At 36.5% G+C, this 15506-nt stretch overlaps 3 protein-coding genes and 1 long non-coding RNA gene across 4 annotated transcripts in view; 2 read left to right on the top strand and 2 right to left on the bottom strand.

Annotated features, from left to right (window-relative positions):
* LOC107689218 (nuclear pore complex protein Nup98-Nup96-like) overlaps positions 1–1456 on the bottom strand; it is a 6003-nt gene extending 4547 nt beyond the window's left edge. Inside the window, exon 1 of the mRNA XM_016487144.1 lies at positions 1262–1456. The gene's annotated coding sequence lies outside the window, so the exon portion shown is untranslated. The remainder of the gene's footprint in view (positions 1–1261) is intronic.
* A 581-nt stretch (positions 1457–2037) lies between these two features.
* On the top strand, positions 2038–2759 carry LOC107689206 (uncharacterized). The gene is made up of 3 exons (XR_001634312.1): positions 2038–2202; positions 2393–2421; positions 2628–2759. It is a non-coding gene; the product is annotated as an uncharacterized LOC107689206 (long non-coding RNA).
* Positions 2760–3809: 1050 nt separating this feature from the next.
* LOC107689203 (nuclear speckle splicing regulatory protein 1-like) lies at positions 3810–10490 on the bottom strand. The gene is made up of 7 exons (XM_016487135.1): positions 10405–10490; positions 7568–7655; positions 7427–7483; positions 7218–7346; positions 6823–7030; positions 6639–6741; positions 3810–4818 (listed from the first exon to the last, which is right to left on the bottom strand). Exons 1-7 carry the CDS (start codon positions 10422–10424, stop codon positions 3954–3956), a joined length of 1470 nt encoding a protein of 489 aa, XP_016342621.1. The 5' UTR covers positions 10425–10490; the 3' UTR covers positions 3810–3953.
* A 3301-nt stretch (positions 10491–13791) lies between these two features.
* Positions 13792–15506, top strand: part of LOC107689202 (protein phosphatase Slingshot homolog 2-like) — a 34920-nt gene continuing 33205 nt past the window's right edge. The window contains exon 1 of the mRNA XM_016487134.1: positions 13792–14003. Coding sequence (XP_016342620.1) covers positions 13941–14003 — 63 coding nt within the window. The 5' untranslated portion in view covers positions 13792–13940. The remainder of the gene's footprint in view (positions 14004–15506) is intronic.

The following is a 15506-nucleotide window of genomic DNA, read 5'->3' as shown; positions in this document are numbered from 1 at the left end:
AGGGGTAGGGGTGGGTTTAGGTTAAAAAGTGTATAACTATCTGTATATAAAAACAATCGAAGTCTATGTAATGTCCCCGTTTAGATAGCAAAGTAAACGCATGTGTGTGTGCGTGTAAAATAGTATATCAGTCTGGCGAGTAAACAAAAAAATGTGAGTAGAGGGTTGCCATGTTAAAATGTCATCACTGTATTACATTGTGTTATATGTTTTAACCATGTAAAATAACAGCAAATGCACCAAAATGCATATTTTTGCTTCAAAATAAACAAAAATATATATTTTTTAAAAACTAAGGTGTTTCTTTATATGATATAATACATAAAAACATATGCAAACTTTTTGGGGGGCTTTTTAAATAAAACGGTCTATTTGATTATTCTTCTAACAATGATTTGATATGTCAGGCTTTGCAGGGTTAATAAAGTTGATTTTATAAACTAGGAATGGTGGCTTGTACACAGCCACAAAATCTAACTGAACATATCAAGATACTACAGCTGCGTATTTAAAAAGAATATTCCAATTTGCATAATTAATTTTCATACTTGTTCAAATATCCAGAAACAAATGTGCTTTCACGAGAATTCTAAGCGCACCAGCTATAACCTAAAGGTAAAGCAGAGAAATGTGAGAACACGAATATACATTTCAAAACAGCACAAACATAAACATCATGTGTCAGATACATATGAAGTGCGGTAAAGAGATTTGTTTCAGGTATCGTTAAATAACTTGTGATGTCTGTTATTGTTCATGCACGTTTTGACGTATATTAGCAATGTTAGGCGCCAGAAATGTAATGTGCCTGTTGACTTACGGGCTGTGGGAATGTGTTGTTTGTTTTGTTTTTGTGTTTGTGTATGTGTGGTTTTATGATTAATATCTAAAGCTCACCAATACATTTCATTATATATTTTGGTTTGCGCCGGATTAAACCTGAGTGAACCAGTTTGCACCAACTAGTGCAAACCAACACAGCTAGGAGCCAAAAAAATGAAAGGTAGTTAGTTAGCCGTTATGTGCTTACATTAAAGTTTCTGTTTCAAATAATATGTGGCGCTGTAACGAGCTGCTGTCAATTGATTCAAAATGTAACATGTTTCAAAAACCTTTCGATTAATTTAATCTACCATACAGATATACAAATGCCATAAGCAAAGTTTCTACTTCCACATTCACATGGCTCACTACAAATGCTAACTTGCTAGCAATCCGGCTTGAAACGCACTTTATCCAACAAACAGATTTAATCACTTACCGTTTATTCTGCATAGATTGGTTAATCAAACGTCCAGCAAAGAATTCCTCACTCGAAAGGCTAGGTATAACAAACGTGAATCCGGAGTTGTCCGTTTAGGATATCAACTTGCTAACTTTCGGTCTCTGCTCAGTGTTTGATGGAGGGAAACAACGTAGCCAGCTAGCCGATAGCAATCAGCGTCATATTTAGACCTCAGACGTCATCACGCATCACGTGTTTATTTCCTTCAGTTCGCATGTTCGCATGTTCATGTAATATACGCACGTGGGGGATGTTTTTTATATAAATGTTCGTTTAGGAAAAGATGACGTTGTTGCTGGTATGCGTACTCCTGTATCATTACTAATGTTCATAATGCCATATGTCCAACCTGGAAACCTATAAACATGCCCCTTGGACGTTTGTAAAGATTAATATGAAATCAGCGTAAATTCGTGTACAGGAATATAGGCCTATGTCAAATATAACACGTCCATAGCAATTGAAAATTTTTATATAGAATGTTAATGCACAGTTAAGGGCTAAAGGTTGTTTAAATAAGCAATCTAGTTCCTTTATAAACGTGTTTTTGTTGTTGTTGTTGTTGGCGTTAAAGGATCGTACCATTGGAGGCGTACGTACGTCAACCACAACCCAATGTATTGTGGATGATCAACACACGATTTGATGTACAGTATTGCGTAGGTGCGAGTTAACTAGGTTTTATGTGTTCGTAGGTTTTTCCAGTAGTTGGCAGAAATGAGCGGATCGCGCGTAGGGTTCGGGAAGAACTATACGTTTTGACCTGTGGAGGGCAGTACGCCAAGTGGCGTCTAAACTCGTAGATCCTCAAGAAGAAGACTAGTACATATAACACGAGGCGAACGCTGACAAGTCCTTTCTGGTCTGAAGCAGCAAATAACGATTACGTGTTGAGGAAAAAATACGGCTGTTTGTTGGTAAGACACAAGTCACATTTTCTCAATAATGTCTCTTTTCATAATGTGTTGTGATGAAACCTAAACTGAAAATAGCTGGAATTACCGTCAGAAGGTTCAGTGGTGATGATCGGTTTTCTGAGCACACTAAATGTATACCAAGTATTTAAAACATGTATGAGCGGTTCCTTAACGGTGTGTGTCTTCTTAGGTGTTTTCCGAGGACTTCACAAATTTATGGTGAGTTCTGCAGAAATGCTATTAGTTATTTTAAATATTGACCGAGTTCTTTATGATGAAACCTAAACTGATAATAGCTGGAATTACCGTCAGATTGATCAGTGGTGATGAACGGTTTTCTGATTTGAAAAAAAAAAAAAAAGGTTTAGCTTATGTGGAAAAATGGCCTGCAAATGACCTAAATTGATTGTTCATTTACCCAACAGATTACGTTGACGGAGGTTTGGACCGCTTTATCCTTAATCTTCATATTCAGACTTGTTTTCTTTGAACTGCTGTGTCCTATGAATTTCATGTTTGTATGTTGAGTGTATTTAAGTCCTATTAAAAGTTCTTCATTCAAATATTGTGTTTTCATTTATCATGTTTCTGTGGGTGGGGGAAAGTTCCTGACATGTTAGCACTTTAAAGTCGCCATGAAATCAAAATTAAATTTTTTTTTTTTTTAATGGAATATCGGTATTTATTATAAATTTATCCATGCAATTCATTTTTTTTGTTGTTTAATTCATATGCCCTCGTAATCTTCAATCAAAAACGTTAACCTCCCCTCCCCCTCAAAACGACTAATCTCCTCTTCCGGTTATGAGCTATGGTGCAAGGGCGGAGCTAGTGACATGCTGGGATAAACGACCGGGGGAAAGCTGAAGCTGATGCTTCACTTTATAGCACTGACACCAGTCATAAGGGAGTACGTTACCCCTAAACACCGAAAAGATATTAGGATATTACGACAACATTAGCCTACTTAGGACGTCGCAAACTAATTTTTTTCCATGAATGACAACCTGATGGAGGACGCGCTCAGTCATTGAGGCAGTCTCTCGCGCGCGCGCGCCGTTTAGGCATGTTTTGTGCCGTTGATCGTCGTCGTCATCCTTAAAACATTTATTCGTGCTTGGGTGTCAGCTGTGAATCCAGTGGAGAGAAATCCCCCACCACTAACTGCAAACTGGCATTTAGATCTGCCTCCATTTTGTTAGCAACGCCCCACCTTCCAACGATCCAATCAATTCCCGAAGGACGAAATCAAGTCCCGCCCTCTAATTTCAGATGCCGTTTTACTCGGATAGATGTCACAGTAGAGAAGAAAAGACAATCGCAACTTCCGTTTCATGGCGACTTTAAGAATCATGAACTTTTGGATGTGCATTGCACACCACATTGCTTTTAAATAAGGGGTAAGTTGGCTAATAAATTGCCCTTTCCCATCTGTTTTTTTAAAACCCTCCCTCAAATCTAAGACATTGAAAACTATGGAAAAAATCTCTCACACAATCCAGCAAAAAAAAAAAAAAATCAACTGCACTGCAGCAAACAAGATGCTTTGCCACAATTAACATTCAGTTTTTTTGTGTTTGTTTTTTTTCTTTATTAACTCTTGACAATAAAGTGAAGTTTACAAAAAAAGAAAAAGCTCCATTCTCCCCAAATTTACAAACACTTAGGCTCACTAAAGCATTTAAATTATTTGCCTTGACCAAACCCATACATACGGTTTCAAAGAGGGAGATGAAGGGTCAATCCATTTGCTAGTCGTCATCTTTTTCAATGTAGGGCTTTGCAGCAAAACGAGCAAGTTGGCGGGCCAGATATCTCTCTCTGGCTGAATTTACAGTCTGGTCACTGCTGTGTTTCGCAAATTTACTATGTTTCTGTTGTGCATCACTTTTGTCCTCGGGTGCCATAACTTTTTCTTCTTTATCATTGTCCGTCTGTCTCTCGCTAATTTTTTCCTCATCCTGGGTTTTCCTTTTGCTGTCCATTTTCTGGCTTTCTCTGTCCCTCTGATCTTGCTCTCCTTTGCGGTCCCGTTCCCTGTCCTTTGGGCTGTTGTCTCGTCTGTCTCTCTCTCGTTCTCCTTTACATTGTCTTTCTCTGTCTTTTGGACTGTTGTCTCTTCTGTCTCGATCTTGCTCACCTTTCCTGTCTCGTTCTCTGTCTTTTGGGTTGCTGTTTCTTCTGTCCCTGTTACTATGTCTGTCATCTTTGTCTCTGTCCCCCCTGTCTCGGCCTCTGTCTTCTTTTCTGTCCCTGTCTCGCTCCCTTTCTCTTCTGCGGTCCCTGTCCTCCTTTCTGTGACTGTGCTTGTCTTCTCTGTCTTTGGTCTTCTCTCTATCTTTATCCTTTGCTCTATCCCTGTCTTTTTCGTTGTGACTCCTTTCTTTAATCTCTTCCCTCTCATGCTCTCGCTCATCGTTACTATCTGAAAGAGGGGATTTTTGTCTGTATTGCCGTTTTGAGTGATTGCTGTTTGTGGTGGTCTTAGTGAATGCAGCTTTGTTATCACTCTGGTCCTCATCGCTGTGGGATTCTGCCTCGCTCTCTCTTCGATTCACTGTGGGCTCCGGGGTTGGTGACCGTTCTGCTGCTGCAGAGCCTGTAGCTTTCTCCTCTCTAAAACAAGTTAAAGTTGATTATTAATTTTATTAGAGCTACAAAGACCTACAAATAGTTTCTGCATTTTAAAATGTGATATCAAATTCACTTAGGGATGTAATTTGAGTTTCAATGTATCTCCTTTCTCATACTATATGAATTTAAATCTATTATGGATAGAGCAGTTATATTTTAGCCAGGTTTGAATTTAAAAACATTTTGATTGATTAATTGAGGGACTGGGGTCTGTTATTTGTATGTCGATAACTCAGCTGGATTTGACTGATCTCGGATTGGTTGGTTCTTCAAAGCTCATCCTGAAGTTGCTGTCATAGCAACAGGTCCATAAGCTTAAACCTGCTCGGGAGCAGGCTTATTTCATGTAAACAGGATTAGATTGCATCTTTTTAAGCAGAACTGATACTTAAAATCTTTCCCAGCCACTGCTACCTTATTACAAGAGTACCATAACTGGTCCAGGGACAATATTTTAAAATAATTTTAAAATTAATTTTAAAATAATATAATAATGTTGTGTAGTCTTTAATACTATAGACACAGCCAGTTTTACTCATTGCAATATTTATTAGTGATGAAACAATTATGTTATAATTGTATTGGAGTCTTACACACATGCTATACACTACAGTTAATATGAGTCGTGCATTAATTTGAGTGCTGACAGCTATTATGGGAGTGGCTTGATAGAGCGCAGGAGATGCAGATAACTTGATCTTGACCCTTAAGAAACTTTAATTAATGCTGTCACATAACAAATCTGTTCAAAGATAAAACGGAATTGCTAATTACAACATTAAAATAAAAATGTAAAGCCTGTACAAATGTCGTGAATATAAATGATATAAATATGAATAATATAAAAAACTGGGAATAAATAATTGGGAATCACATTTCATGTTTCCTTATAAAGGTCCAGAAATTTGTCAAGTTTTTTGTCAGGTGTCTTTTTCAATTATATGATGCCATTATGTTGCTGGCTTGCTGCCAGCCAATCGCTGCATTGCTGATCGTGGTTTCCAGTATTGATACATCTGCCCTTTTCAGGAAGACCCCTTTTCAGAACATGACAACACGCAGTAATCTTAGACAACTTAATCCAGATATTTTAATCAAATCTGCCAATTTGTTTGAAGAACCAAATTAGCCAGAGATCAGTTATGACGATCAGAAGATCTGGAATCTTTCAAATCATCTCAGATGCGAGGTACAAAAACGGACCCCAGGAGTTGTGTGGATTACTTTTGGATTGCTATTTTTTTATCAGCTGTTTAAACTCTTAAGGCACCCATTCACTGCAGAGGATCCATTGGTGATCCAGTGATGTAATGCTAAATTTCTCTCACCTAAGGGTGAGTAACTTTTCATTTTTGGGTGAACTATTACGGGGTGTGTAAACTTATGAGCAGAACTGTACAAAAAGAACATTGATCTGTAACATTTATCTAGAGCATTTAATTGTGTTTTTATGCACTTTATACTTGAAGTTCCTGCTTGTTTTGTACTTATGTATGATACACATATCTGGTTTATTTTTTACTTAAGAGCTATTATTTTAACTGTCCAAAAAGTGTCTGTCATACTGCTTGATATTGCAAACCGTTATTTGTGTTCACATTTTTTCCTTTATTATCATAATCATGAACACACTGGTTTGTAGCACAAATGGCTTTATTTTTTACTACACTTTGTTATTCTTCTAGTTATTGACCTACAGCAGATAATGAATCTAAAGTCTCACACATTCACTGGAATGTTACTTCCATGTTGCACAATAAGGTGGATATCAATCTGTAAATCACTACCAGCATATGCCTCACCTTTGAGCACTACGATCAGGCACTGCCTCCTCACCGACTGTCTGGTTGAGAAGATGTCTATAAAATCCACTAAGATCCTTCTGCTTCTTGACATCCAGTGCAGCTAAAAATGAAAACAAAAACTAAGTACTGTATGTCCACTTTAATACTCATAACAACAATTAATTATATTACAAGAACTCACCTTCTAATTCTGCTTCCCTCTTCTCTCTCTCCAACTCCTCCTGTCTTTCTTTAAGTTTTTGGCGATAAGCTGTGGTGACAAAGGCCTCTTTATCAGCAAACATCTCGCCCTCTGCTTCTCTTTCCTTCTGGATCTTTCTCTCATCACGACGTTCCTGTTCCTTCTTCCTCTCTTCGACTGCACGGAGCAGCTGGTTAATATACTTGGGCTAAAAGAACAACAAATATGTTCATTTTGAATTTGAATTGTTGCCAAGTGGAAATTGCAGTGTGCTACCATGACAAATGACTGCAAAACATAATGCTCTAATGTAACAGCTATTCAGACTTATATTGAGTAAAAATGTGTCTATGTTGGACGAATGAATATTTTTTCAATAACATTTTAAAATATACCTTTCTGTCTGTGCCACCTAGCAATTTCTTATTGCTTTCCAGTCTCTGTTTCTGAATATCATCATATACACTATCATACTCATAGACAGTGCTGTCCTCTTCAAGTGCCTTTTGCATCTCAAGACGGGTCTGAAGTGGGAAAAAAAATATTTTCAACACCATAAATTACATAATCATGCAACTGTTCTTGGGATGTCTTCCATTCTTACCTGCTTCATCATCTTCTTTTTGACCGACTCCTTCTGCAAGCTCTCCCCAACTGAGGTCTACAATATAAGAGATTGTGTTTTATTACAGTGTGCTTAATTAAGTGTAGAGAAAGCAGCATGCAGATTCATAGGAGCTGTCACCTCATCATCAGAATCATCTCCAAACACAGAGGGGCGGGAGAGAGGGGCAGATTTTGATGCACTCTTCCGGGGCAAAATGAGCCCATACCTGAAATACACACAAGAAAGCATGAATACGGTTTAGTAACTATCTATTATGTGGGATGGTTAATTAAGACTTAGTTTATGTATGTATGATACACATATTTGGCTTATTTTTTACTTAAGAGCAATTATTTTAACTGTCCAAAAATGCTGCTCGATATTGCAAACTGTTATTTGTGTTCACATTTTTTCATTTATTATCATAATCATGAACACACTGGTTTGTAGCACAAATGACTTTATTTTTTTACTACACTTTGATATTCTTTGGTAACACTTTACTTGAAGGGGTGTGCATAAGACTGACATGACACCTTCATAATCATGACATGACACGTCATGAATATGAAGGAGGTTTTATGCATGTTTATGACAACTTTCGTTAAGTGTCATTCGCTCAGTTATGTCATTTTTAATGCAAATATGACATTATTTGACCTAACCCAAACTAGGGCTGGGTATCGATTCAGATGTTCCAATTCGATTCGATTTTCAAGCTCTCAATTCGATTCGATTTCCGATTCGATATTCGATTTCAATTCTCGATTCGATTTGACTAAATGAATGAATATAGATATAATACAAATCCTATATTTATAAAAAATGAACAGTGAACATAAGATTACAAATGGTTAATTAATAGGAAATTAAGAGCCACAAACCTGTATATTAAACACTTTTTATTTTAGGTACACTTGGGTACAATAAAACAAAACCCAACTCTATATTTCAAATGCATACAATGAATAGACAGAATTTTGATGCAAATAACCAAACTGTTTTGGTCCCCATTGACTTCCATATATTTTTCTCCATACTATGGAAGTCAAGTCAATAGGGCCCATCAGCTGTTTGGCATATAGCTTTGTTCTTGTCCACAGTATTTTTGTCATCATGCTTGCGAAATCTAAAACGCTTCCATACCTCTGATAGGTGGCGGTAAGTCAATGATTTTTATCACTGAATCATTCATTCAATTGATTAATTCGAATGGCTGATTCATTCAGGAATGAATCAAGTGACTGTCTTTATGAATGGGTAATCATGAATCACTAGATTCGTTTAAAAAACGCAGGTCAATCATAAACGTGACACCGCTGTGTTTGAATTGAGACGCGCAGCGGCTGAGCTGTGACTTTGGTTCAAACTATTTTCAACGACGAAATAGAGCAAAATCAGACAATAGTGTTATAGTCAGACAATGTAAGTCACTTAATATTAACTTCTTGTTTATTGAATTGTATTGTATTAAATCAGTATCACATTTACAAACTCCTTTAAAAATCATTAAAAGCTGGCACTCATCTTAGTTCATCTCGATCTCACATCTATAATCAACGAAGCTCTCTACACTGCGCAATGAATCTCTCACTTTGCTTATGAAAGGATTCGTGAGATATGTCTGTGATACATTACTCAACGCTGCAAAAACACGTAGAAACATTTGAAGCTCCCCTGAGCGCAATCACAAGTATGATGATGATCGGGTCAGTCGCACTGGTGCTCCTAAAAAAATGTTTATAGTCGCACGCAGTAGTTTTCAGTCGCACTGTAGAGCCCTGGAAGGTGGTGTTGACGTCGGGAACGCTCCTGAATCCGCCATTTTAAGCAATGAATGAATGGCGGACTCTCCGTTGTAACATCGCGCAAGGCAAATAAGGGGGTGACATCTAGTGGATTAGACTAGTAATAAGATTAACGTACATCTTATGTTCAATGTTTGTGGAAATAAATATTGAAAAAAATCGATTCGTGGCCTTCGAGAATCGATATTGAATCGACCACATTTTAAAAAACGATATATCGAAAAATCGATTTTTTTTTTTGCCCAGCCCTAACCCTAACCCTAGCCCATAACAAAGACATCTCAAACAATGTCATCTTTGCATTAAAAATTACATAACTGAGCGAATGACACTTAATGACAGTTGTCATAAACATGCATAAAAAACCTTCATATTCATGACATATGTCATGTCATGATTATGTAGGTGTCATGTCAGTCTTATGCACACCCCTTCAAGTAAAGTGTAACCTATTCTTCTAGTTATTGACTAGAAGAATATCAAAGGGCAAAATGAGCCCATACCTGAAATGCACATAAAAAAGCATGAATACAGCTTAGTAACTGTTTACTACGTGGCATGGTTAATTAAGACTTAGTTTAACACTTTCATCTTTTTTAACAAGCATTGTCTCTGGTGAAGAAAACAACAACAACAACAAAAACTGTTAAAAGCAGCCTATGCTGTTTGGCTGGTCATAGCTGGTTTTAGAGAGGTTTTTGCTTGGTGGCCAACCAGCTAAAAGCAGCTGAACACCAGATTGGCCAAGCCAAGACCAGATTATACCAGTTACGTCTATTTGAAACCAGCTAAAACCACTGAACCAGCATAGCATGGCTGTAGCTAATTTTTTATTTTTTTCCAGTAGAGGAAGGCAACCAATGCACTGCCAATTTCATACAAGGACAGTTCGCAAACAAAAAAAGCAATAATATTACATAGAGCGAATTAGAGGTTTAGTAAAATGCAACATGTAAATACAGTTTATTTACGATTTATAATGTAGGTAACGTGACCGTATGGTCATGTGTTTTAGGGATAGCAGTATTAGCTCATTCTTATCAAGATACTGTTTTACAACATGCTTACACAGCCATTGTGCAATGTCCGTCGATATACACAATAAAGTATTTAACTATGTCTTGTGTAATTGGACAAATTAACTATAAGTTTACACGAGACACTTACTGTTTACCAGAGGTCGCCATCTTGCTTCGGTAAATATCTAGCGTATAGCAGATTCGATAATTTAAAAATCGTTTCAACGTTAAAACAGCAAAACAGAAACGGAAGGCAATTAATCACAATTATTTTACAAAAAAAGATAAATATAAATAACTCTTTGCATGATTATAAATGAGTCATAATGATTACGTTTACATTATTATGAAAGTGCCGTATGTGAATTGAAGGATATTCCTTTTCCGTAAACGAGCTATGATGTCACTTTGTAGGCAAAAACCCGGAAGTGAGTTAGCATTTTAGCACTTCCGGTTCCATCGTCCCAGAGTCAATGGGGTTTTTTGAATGGGATTTCGGTTAAATCCCTAAAATAAGGTCCGTGTTTCACACAGGCTCAAGATACTTTCACGTTTTATTCTACGACATAAAACACACCAGTTACTCCCCACTCCTGATTTTTTAAACTGTTACGTTTCTTAAAAAAGACGGTTGCTAACAAGTTGCTAAATGACTACAGGCGCTGTCGGAGACATTTAACGTCATCACGCCGAATAGTTTGATCAATTTACAGTATTTTCCAATCGTAGTATAATTTGTAATACGTTTAGTTGTAGAATAACCAGTTAATAGTTTCCCGCAATATAATAGTTCCCTGCATTTGATATTGTTGTTCGACAAGGTTTTTTGTTGTTGTTGTTGTTGTTGTTGTTGTTGTTGTTGCTTTGCCCCGAAATGCAACAAGTCTTCAGATGGAAGCTCGTTATATCGCTTTCCTGCTGATGCAGAGACTCTGGGTTCGTACCATAAGGTAAACTCATATTACGATTATTCAATGTAAACACAACATTTACCGGCTTTGTCACAGCGGGGGAAAGTGAAACTTTAACGATGCATAGTGCCGCGTTAAATTTAAATGTTTATGGCCACATGAATCTGTTAGAAAGCATATAGATTGAGGATTTCCTAGAAGCAAGGATAAAATAACATTTTGTGTACCCACCCTAACAAAATGATAGCTGAAATGTGGTACTTTATTCTCTCAAATACGTTTATTCTTACCATAACCAAAAACTCGCTCACTCTGCTGTTATTTGATAGATGAAATGCACTGGAATTTTATCGAATAGTACGTGGAGACACGTTTTTAATTTAAATATATTAATCAAGGATTTATTGACTTTTAATGCACCTTATTTCGAAATGTAGAAATACGTGCTTTCATATGTCCTTTAGTTATGATTATTTCATTTATTCACTATACTATTTATTATTAATGTCTCATTTCAGTTTTAGTTTGGCTCTAGTTTTGTATTTATTCCAGTTTATATGAAAAGGTTCATGTAGCGTGGGTTAAAATTCATATACAGAGTAAATCCTTTTCACTGAAATCAGTTTGAAAAAGTTGTCGGGAGCATGGTGGTGGTGACGTTGAAGGACCGTGGAGGTGTAGTTCGTTTATAGCCTAAGTTGAGCTTTTAAGTTCTGGCGCTTTTATTTAGGCTTCAAAATTAATCAGTTATATTATTTTGTGAAGATTATCTTGATGGACAAAACGTGTACGTTTCATGAACTATGGTTGAACACAGAGCTTATTTTTTGCGATAATCCAAAAGCCTATGGAAAAATCCTATAGGCTTTTTGTCTATTCTTTGTGTCACATGCGAACAGCCGATCCGCCTACAAAGTGACGTCATAGGTATGGAACTTGTATGTTTATAAATGTGCATGAATTAAGTTTCATTATTTTAATAGCTGAATTTCAAAGTAATATAAAGTTTTTAACTGCAGCACCATCATATTTCCCCCCCACAATTTCACCATTTGATAAAGCTCCCAGTGAAACTTAACCGATTTTTAATTAAATGTTTAGATGTTAAATAAAGGAATGTAGAGAAAACTAATTCAAGCAAAATTAAAGATAAATAGTTAATAATTATTCAAATACAGCTAATATACTATATATTTAATCTTGTTTCCATATGCAAGAGAACAGGCTGCCACTAGATGGTGACAATCTCTTTAGTATTGCACTAAATCACCAAGCACCACACCCCAGACAAGTTAGGATCATGCTTTTGTAAAAAAAGAAAGCACACATTTTATTCATTTAGCAACTGGCTTACATAACAAACAGTGTTACGAATATTTGAATTCTACAGATGTTGTTCATGTTGTTTTCTAATATGTTTAGTACTGTATGTCATATACATATATTACAAAGGTTGATTTGATTGAAGGTTGGCCTACTTTTTAGTGGTTTGTGTTTTAGCTTGTAATTGAGTACATCAGTTGTTATTTCTATTATGTGTATAGACATACAAGCATATTTAGACTACATGTCCATGATATGATTTTTGCCCATTTTAAAACAAGAGTTTACATTTGTGCTGGTTTTCTGTAAATGCCTTTTTTTTTTTTAAATGAACTGATTTGAATATTTTAAATGATTTTAAAGTAGTTCAATACATTGGACGGCATTCCTTCTATTTTATCCCACCATTAACCCAAACTCTGTTATACCTGCCGTAATCCTAATCTCATTTTCTCTACTCTCACTGTTAATGCCATTCAGTGAGACTTAGGTAAACAGTGGATCCATGGATGTGGTTGAATGGTAAGAGGCAAATAGAGCAAAATAAGGTAGGAGAAAGTTTCCACTAGCATACTGGGTGAAGCTGTGTGTGTCGAATGCTTAGGGCCACCAAGCAAAACTGTGTAGTATCTATTCATCTTTGAAAGTATCACATGGGCCACAAAGAACTAATTTGCATTTTCTTTGGCATGTGTGAAACAGCAGTGTGCGAGTGGAGGTTACGAGCAAAAGAAAAGTCACAGCTTGTCTGTAAACCCATTTCCTGTCTGCCCATCATCTGAGATAACAGAGATGTTATGTACGATTTTATAGCCTACTTGTTTGTATGTATATCTTATATTTATTTAGTCTATTCAATTAATTTATTAAGAATTCTGTCATCATTTACTCACCCTCATGTTGTTCCAAACCTGCATGAATTTCTTTCTTTTGTGGAACACACCAGATGTTTTGAAGAATGTTGTTTATCTAACATTTTTTTGTTCTAATTGACTTCCATTGTATTTTTGTCCATACAATGACATTTTTCAAAATATCTTATTTTACATTCCACAGAATAAATAAAGTAATACAAGTTTAAAATGACATTTGATGTGAAAATGATGACTGAATGTTCATTTTTGGGTGGACTATTCATTTAATAGCAGTGGACATACATGTGGTATTTTTAAAAATAACCTAGATTATTAATAGAACCCCACTCTGGACTTTTTTGAAATGGTGTTTAACTCATAATTTCACATGCTTCTTCAGTACACACACAGTTAACCATGGCTTGAGGCCACTGAATCTTGACAGCTGGCGGTTCCGGCGCATGCGCAGAGCAGTCGCAGAGAGGAAGCGCGACAGAGCAGTAGCAACGGACGAGCTGCGGCTGATATCCCCTGACACAATTATGTCTGTCTCGCCACCGCCAGTTTCTCTCAGGTATCCGTTTACCGGAGCCTGAATGGCGTTGGTAACTGTGCAGCGGTCGCCTACTCCAAGCGCAACCTCTAGCCCGTGCGTTTCGGTAAGTGACTCGCATCTTTTTTTCTCCGACACCTTCTACCGCCTCGGTACTTTTGGGTTCATTTCCGCTCTTTCCTATAGTCCGTTTGTCCTCAGACGCTATAGAAATACGCATGCGTGAAATATAGACTCGGAATAACATTGTTGTCCATATGGCCCAACAAATATGTGGCGAGCGTGAGACATGGGCTGTATCTGAATCGTGGAGATTTTCTGCTAAATCTACCGGTTGTTTGCAGTGGCATGCCACAGTCAGGAAGTGTTTTGTAATAATTGCTCAAATGACTCCAAAGACTAGGCTGTGACTCAAAGCTTCTTTTTGACAATGTATCAAATAATTCATATTCATATGCAAATTTGATGATGACGATGTGATTGGTCTTCAAACGAAAGTCGTTTTGGAACCAGGAAGTAAACACAGCTGTCCCCTTGAAAACTGATCTAGTCATAGTAAACAGTAGGATAGTGAAATGGGATTATAAATGTGTAAAACTAGACTGAATAGCAGGAGGCAGCATTTTTGCTCAAACTAACGTAAAACAAGGGTTTTCAAAAATAAAAAAAAGACCCCAATATTTAATGATTTTCTTGTCAGGCACCCCCTCACCAGGCGCCATTTATTTTCCATGCAGCCTATATATACAAAAGCTTGTCTTTTACTAATATTTTATTTTTTATTTTTGTACCCGTTATTAGACGTATAAGCCTAAAGAGTAATTCTGTTCAGTTCAGATTTGTTTGTGTGGCTCTTCAAAATAAATATAATTTCAAATTTAGAAACACAAATACAAACTATTTTTGTTTTATAGGATTTATACTAGTTTCATTCAATTATAAGATTTTTTTTACTTTGTTTCCTCACTACTAAAAACAAGGTCTGTTGATATAATAAAAGCATTGTAATTAATTATAATTTCCTAGCTGTCTTTAGACAGCTAGCACAACACATTTAATAAATATTTAAGACATTAAAGGATTAGTTCACTTTCAAATTAAAATTTCCTGATAATTTACTCACCCCCATGTCATCCAAGATGTTTACGTCTTTCTTTCTTCAGTCGAAAAGAAATTAAGGTTTTTGATGAAAACATTCCAGGATTATTCTCCTTATAGTGGACTTCAACGGCTACCAAACGGTTGAAGGTCAAAATTACAGTTTCAGTGCAGCTTCAAAGAGCTCTACACGATACCAGACGAGGAATAAGGGTCTTATCTAGCGAAACAATCGGTCATTTTCTAAAAAAAAAAAAGCTTTATAAACAAAAATGCTTGCCTTGCACTGCTCTGCGATGCGCGTCCATGACTTCACGTAATATGTAATTACGTTGAAAAGGTCACGCTTGACGTAGGCGGAAGTTAGGTTTCAAAAGATTTAAACTTCCAGGATACTCACACGAAGTCACCATTTTAAACGATAAACTGACACAAGACATTTGAATATGTGTCATTGAACGTACAACAACTTTTGAACGGTCCTCCTTCTCCACATTTGTAAACACTGACT

The sequence above is a fragment of the Sinocyclocheilus anshuiensis genome, unplaced genomic scaffold (genome assembly GCF_001515605.1).
Source record: "Sinocyclocheilus anshuiensis isolate Anshui unplaced genomic scaffold, SAMN03320099.WGS_v1.1 scaffold966, whole genome shotgun sequence".
Classification (NCBI taxonomy): domain Eukaryota; kingdom Metazoa; phylum Chordata; class Actinopteri; order Cypriniformes; family Cyprinidae; genus Sinocyclocheilus; species Sinocyclocheilus anshuiensis.
This window is presented reverse-complemented; position numbering and strand designations above follow the sequence as displayed.

Coding starts and splice junctions, on each gene's coding strand:
- LOC107689203 (XM_016487135.1), bottom strand. CDS start 10,424: ATGGCGACCTCTGGTAAACA. Junction 7,656..10,404: donor ATGGCGACCTCTGGTAAACA/GTAAGTGTCTCG, acceptor TGTGTATTTCAG/GTATGGGCTCATTTTGCCCC. Junction 6,742..6,822: donor GAGGGAAGCAGAATTAGAAG/GTGAGTTCTTGT, acceptor TTTCATTTTTAG/CTGCACTGGATGTCAAGAAG.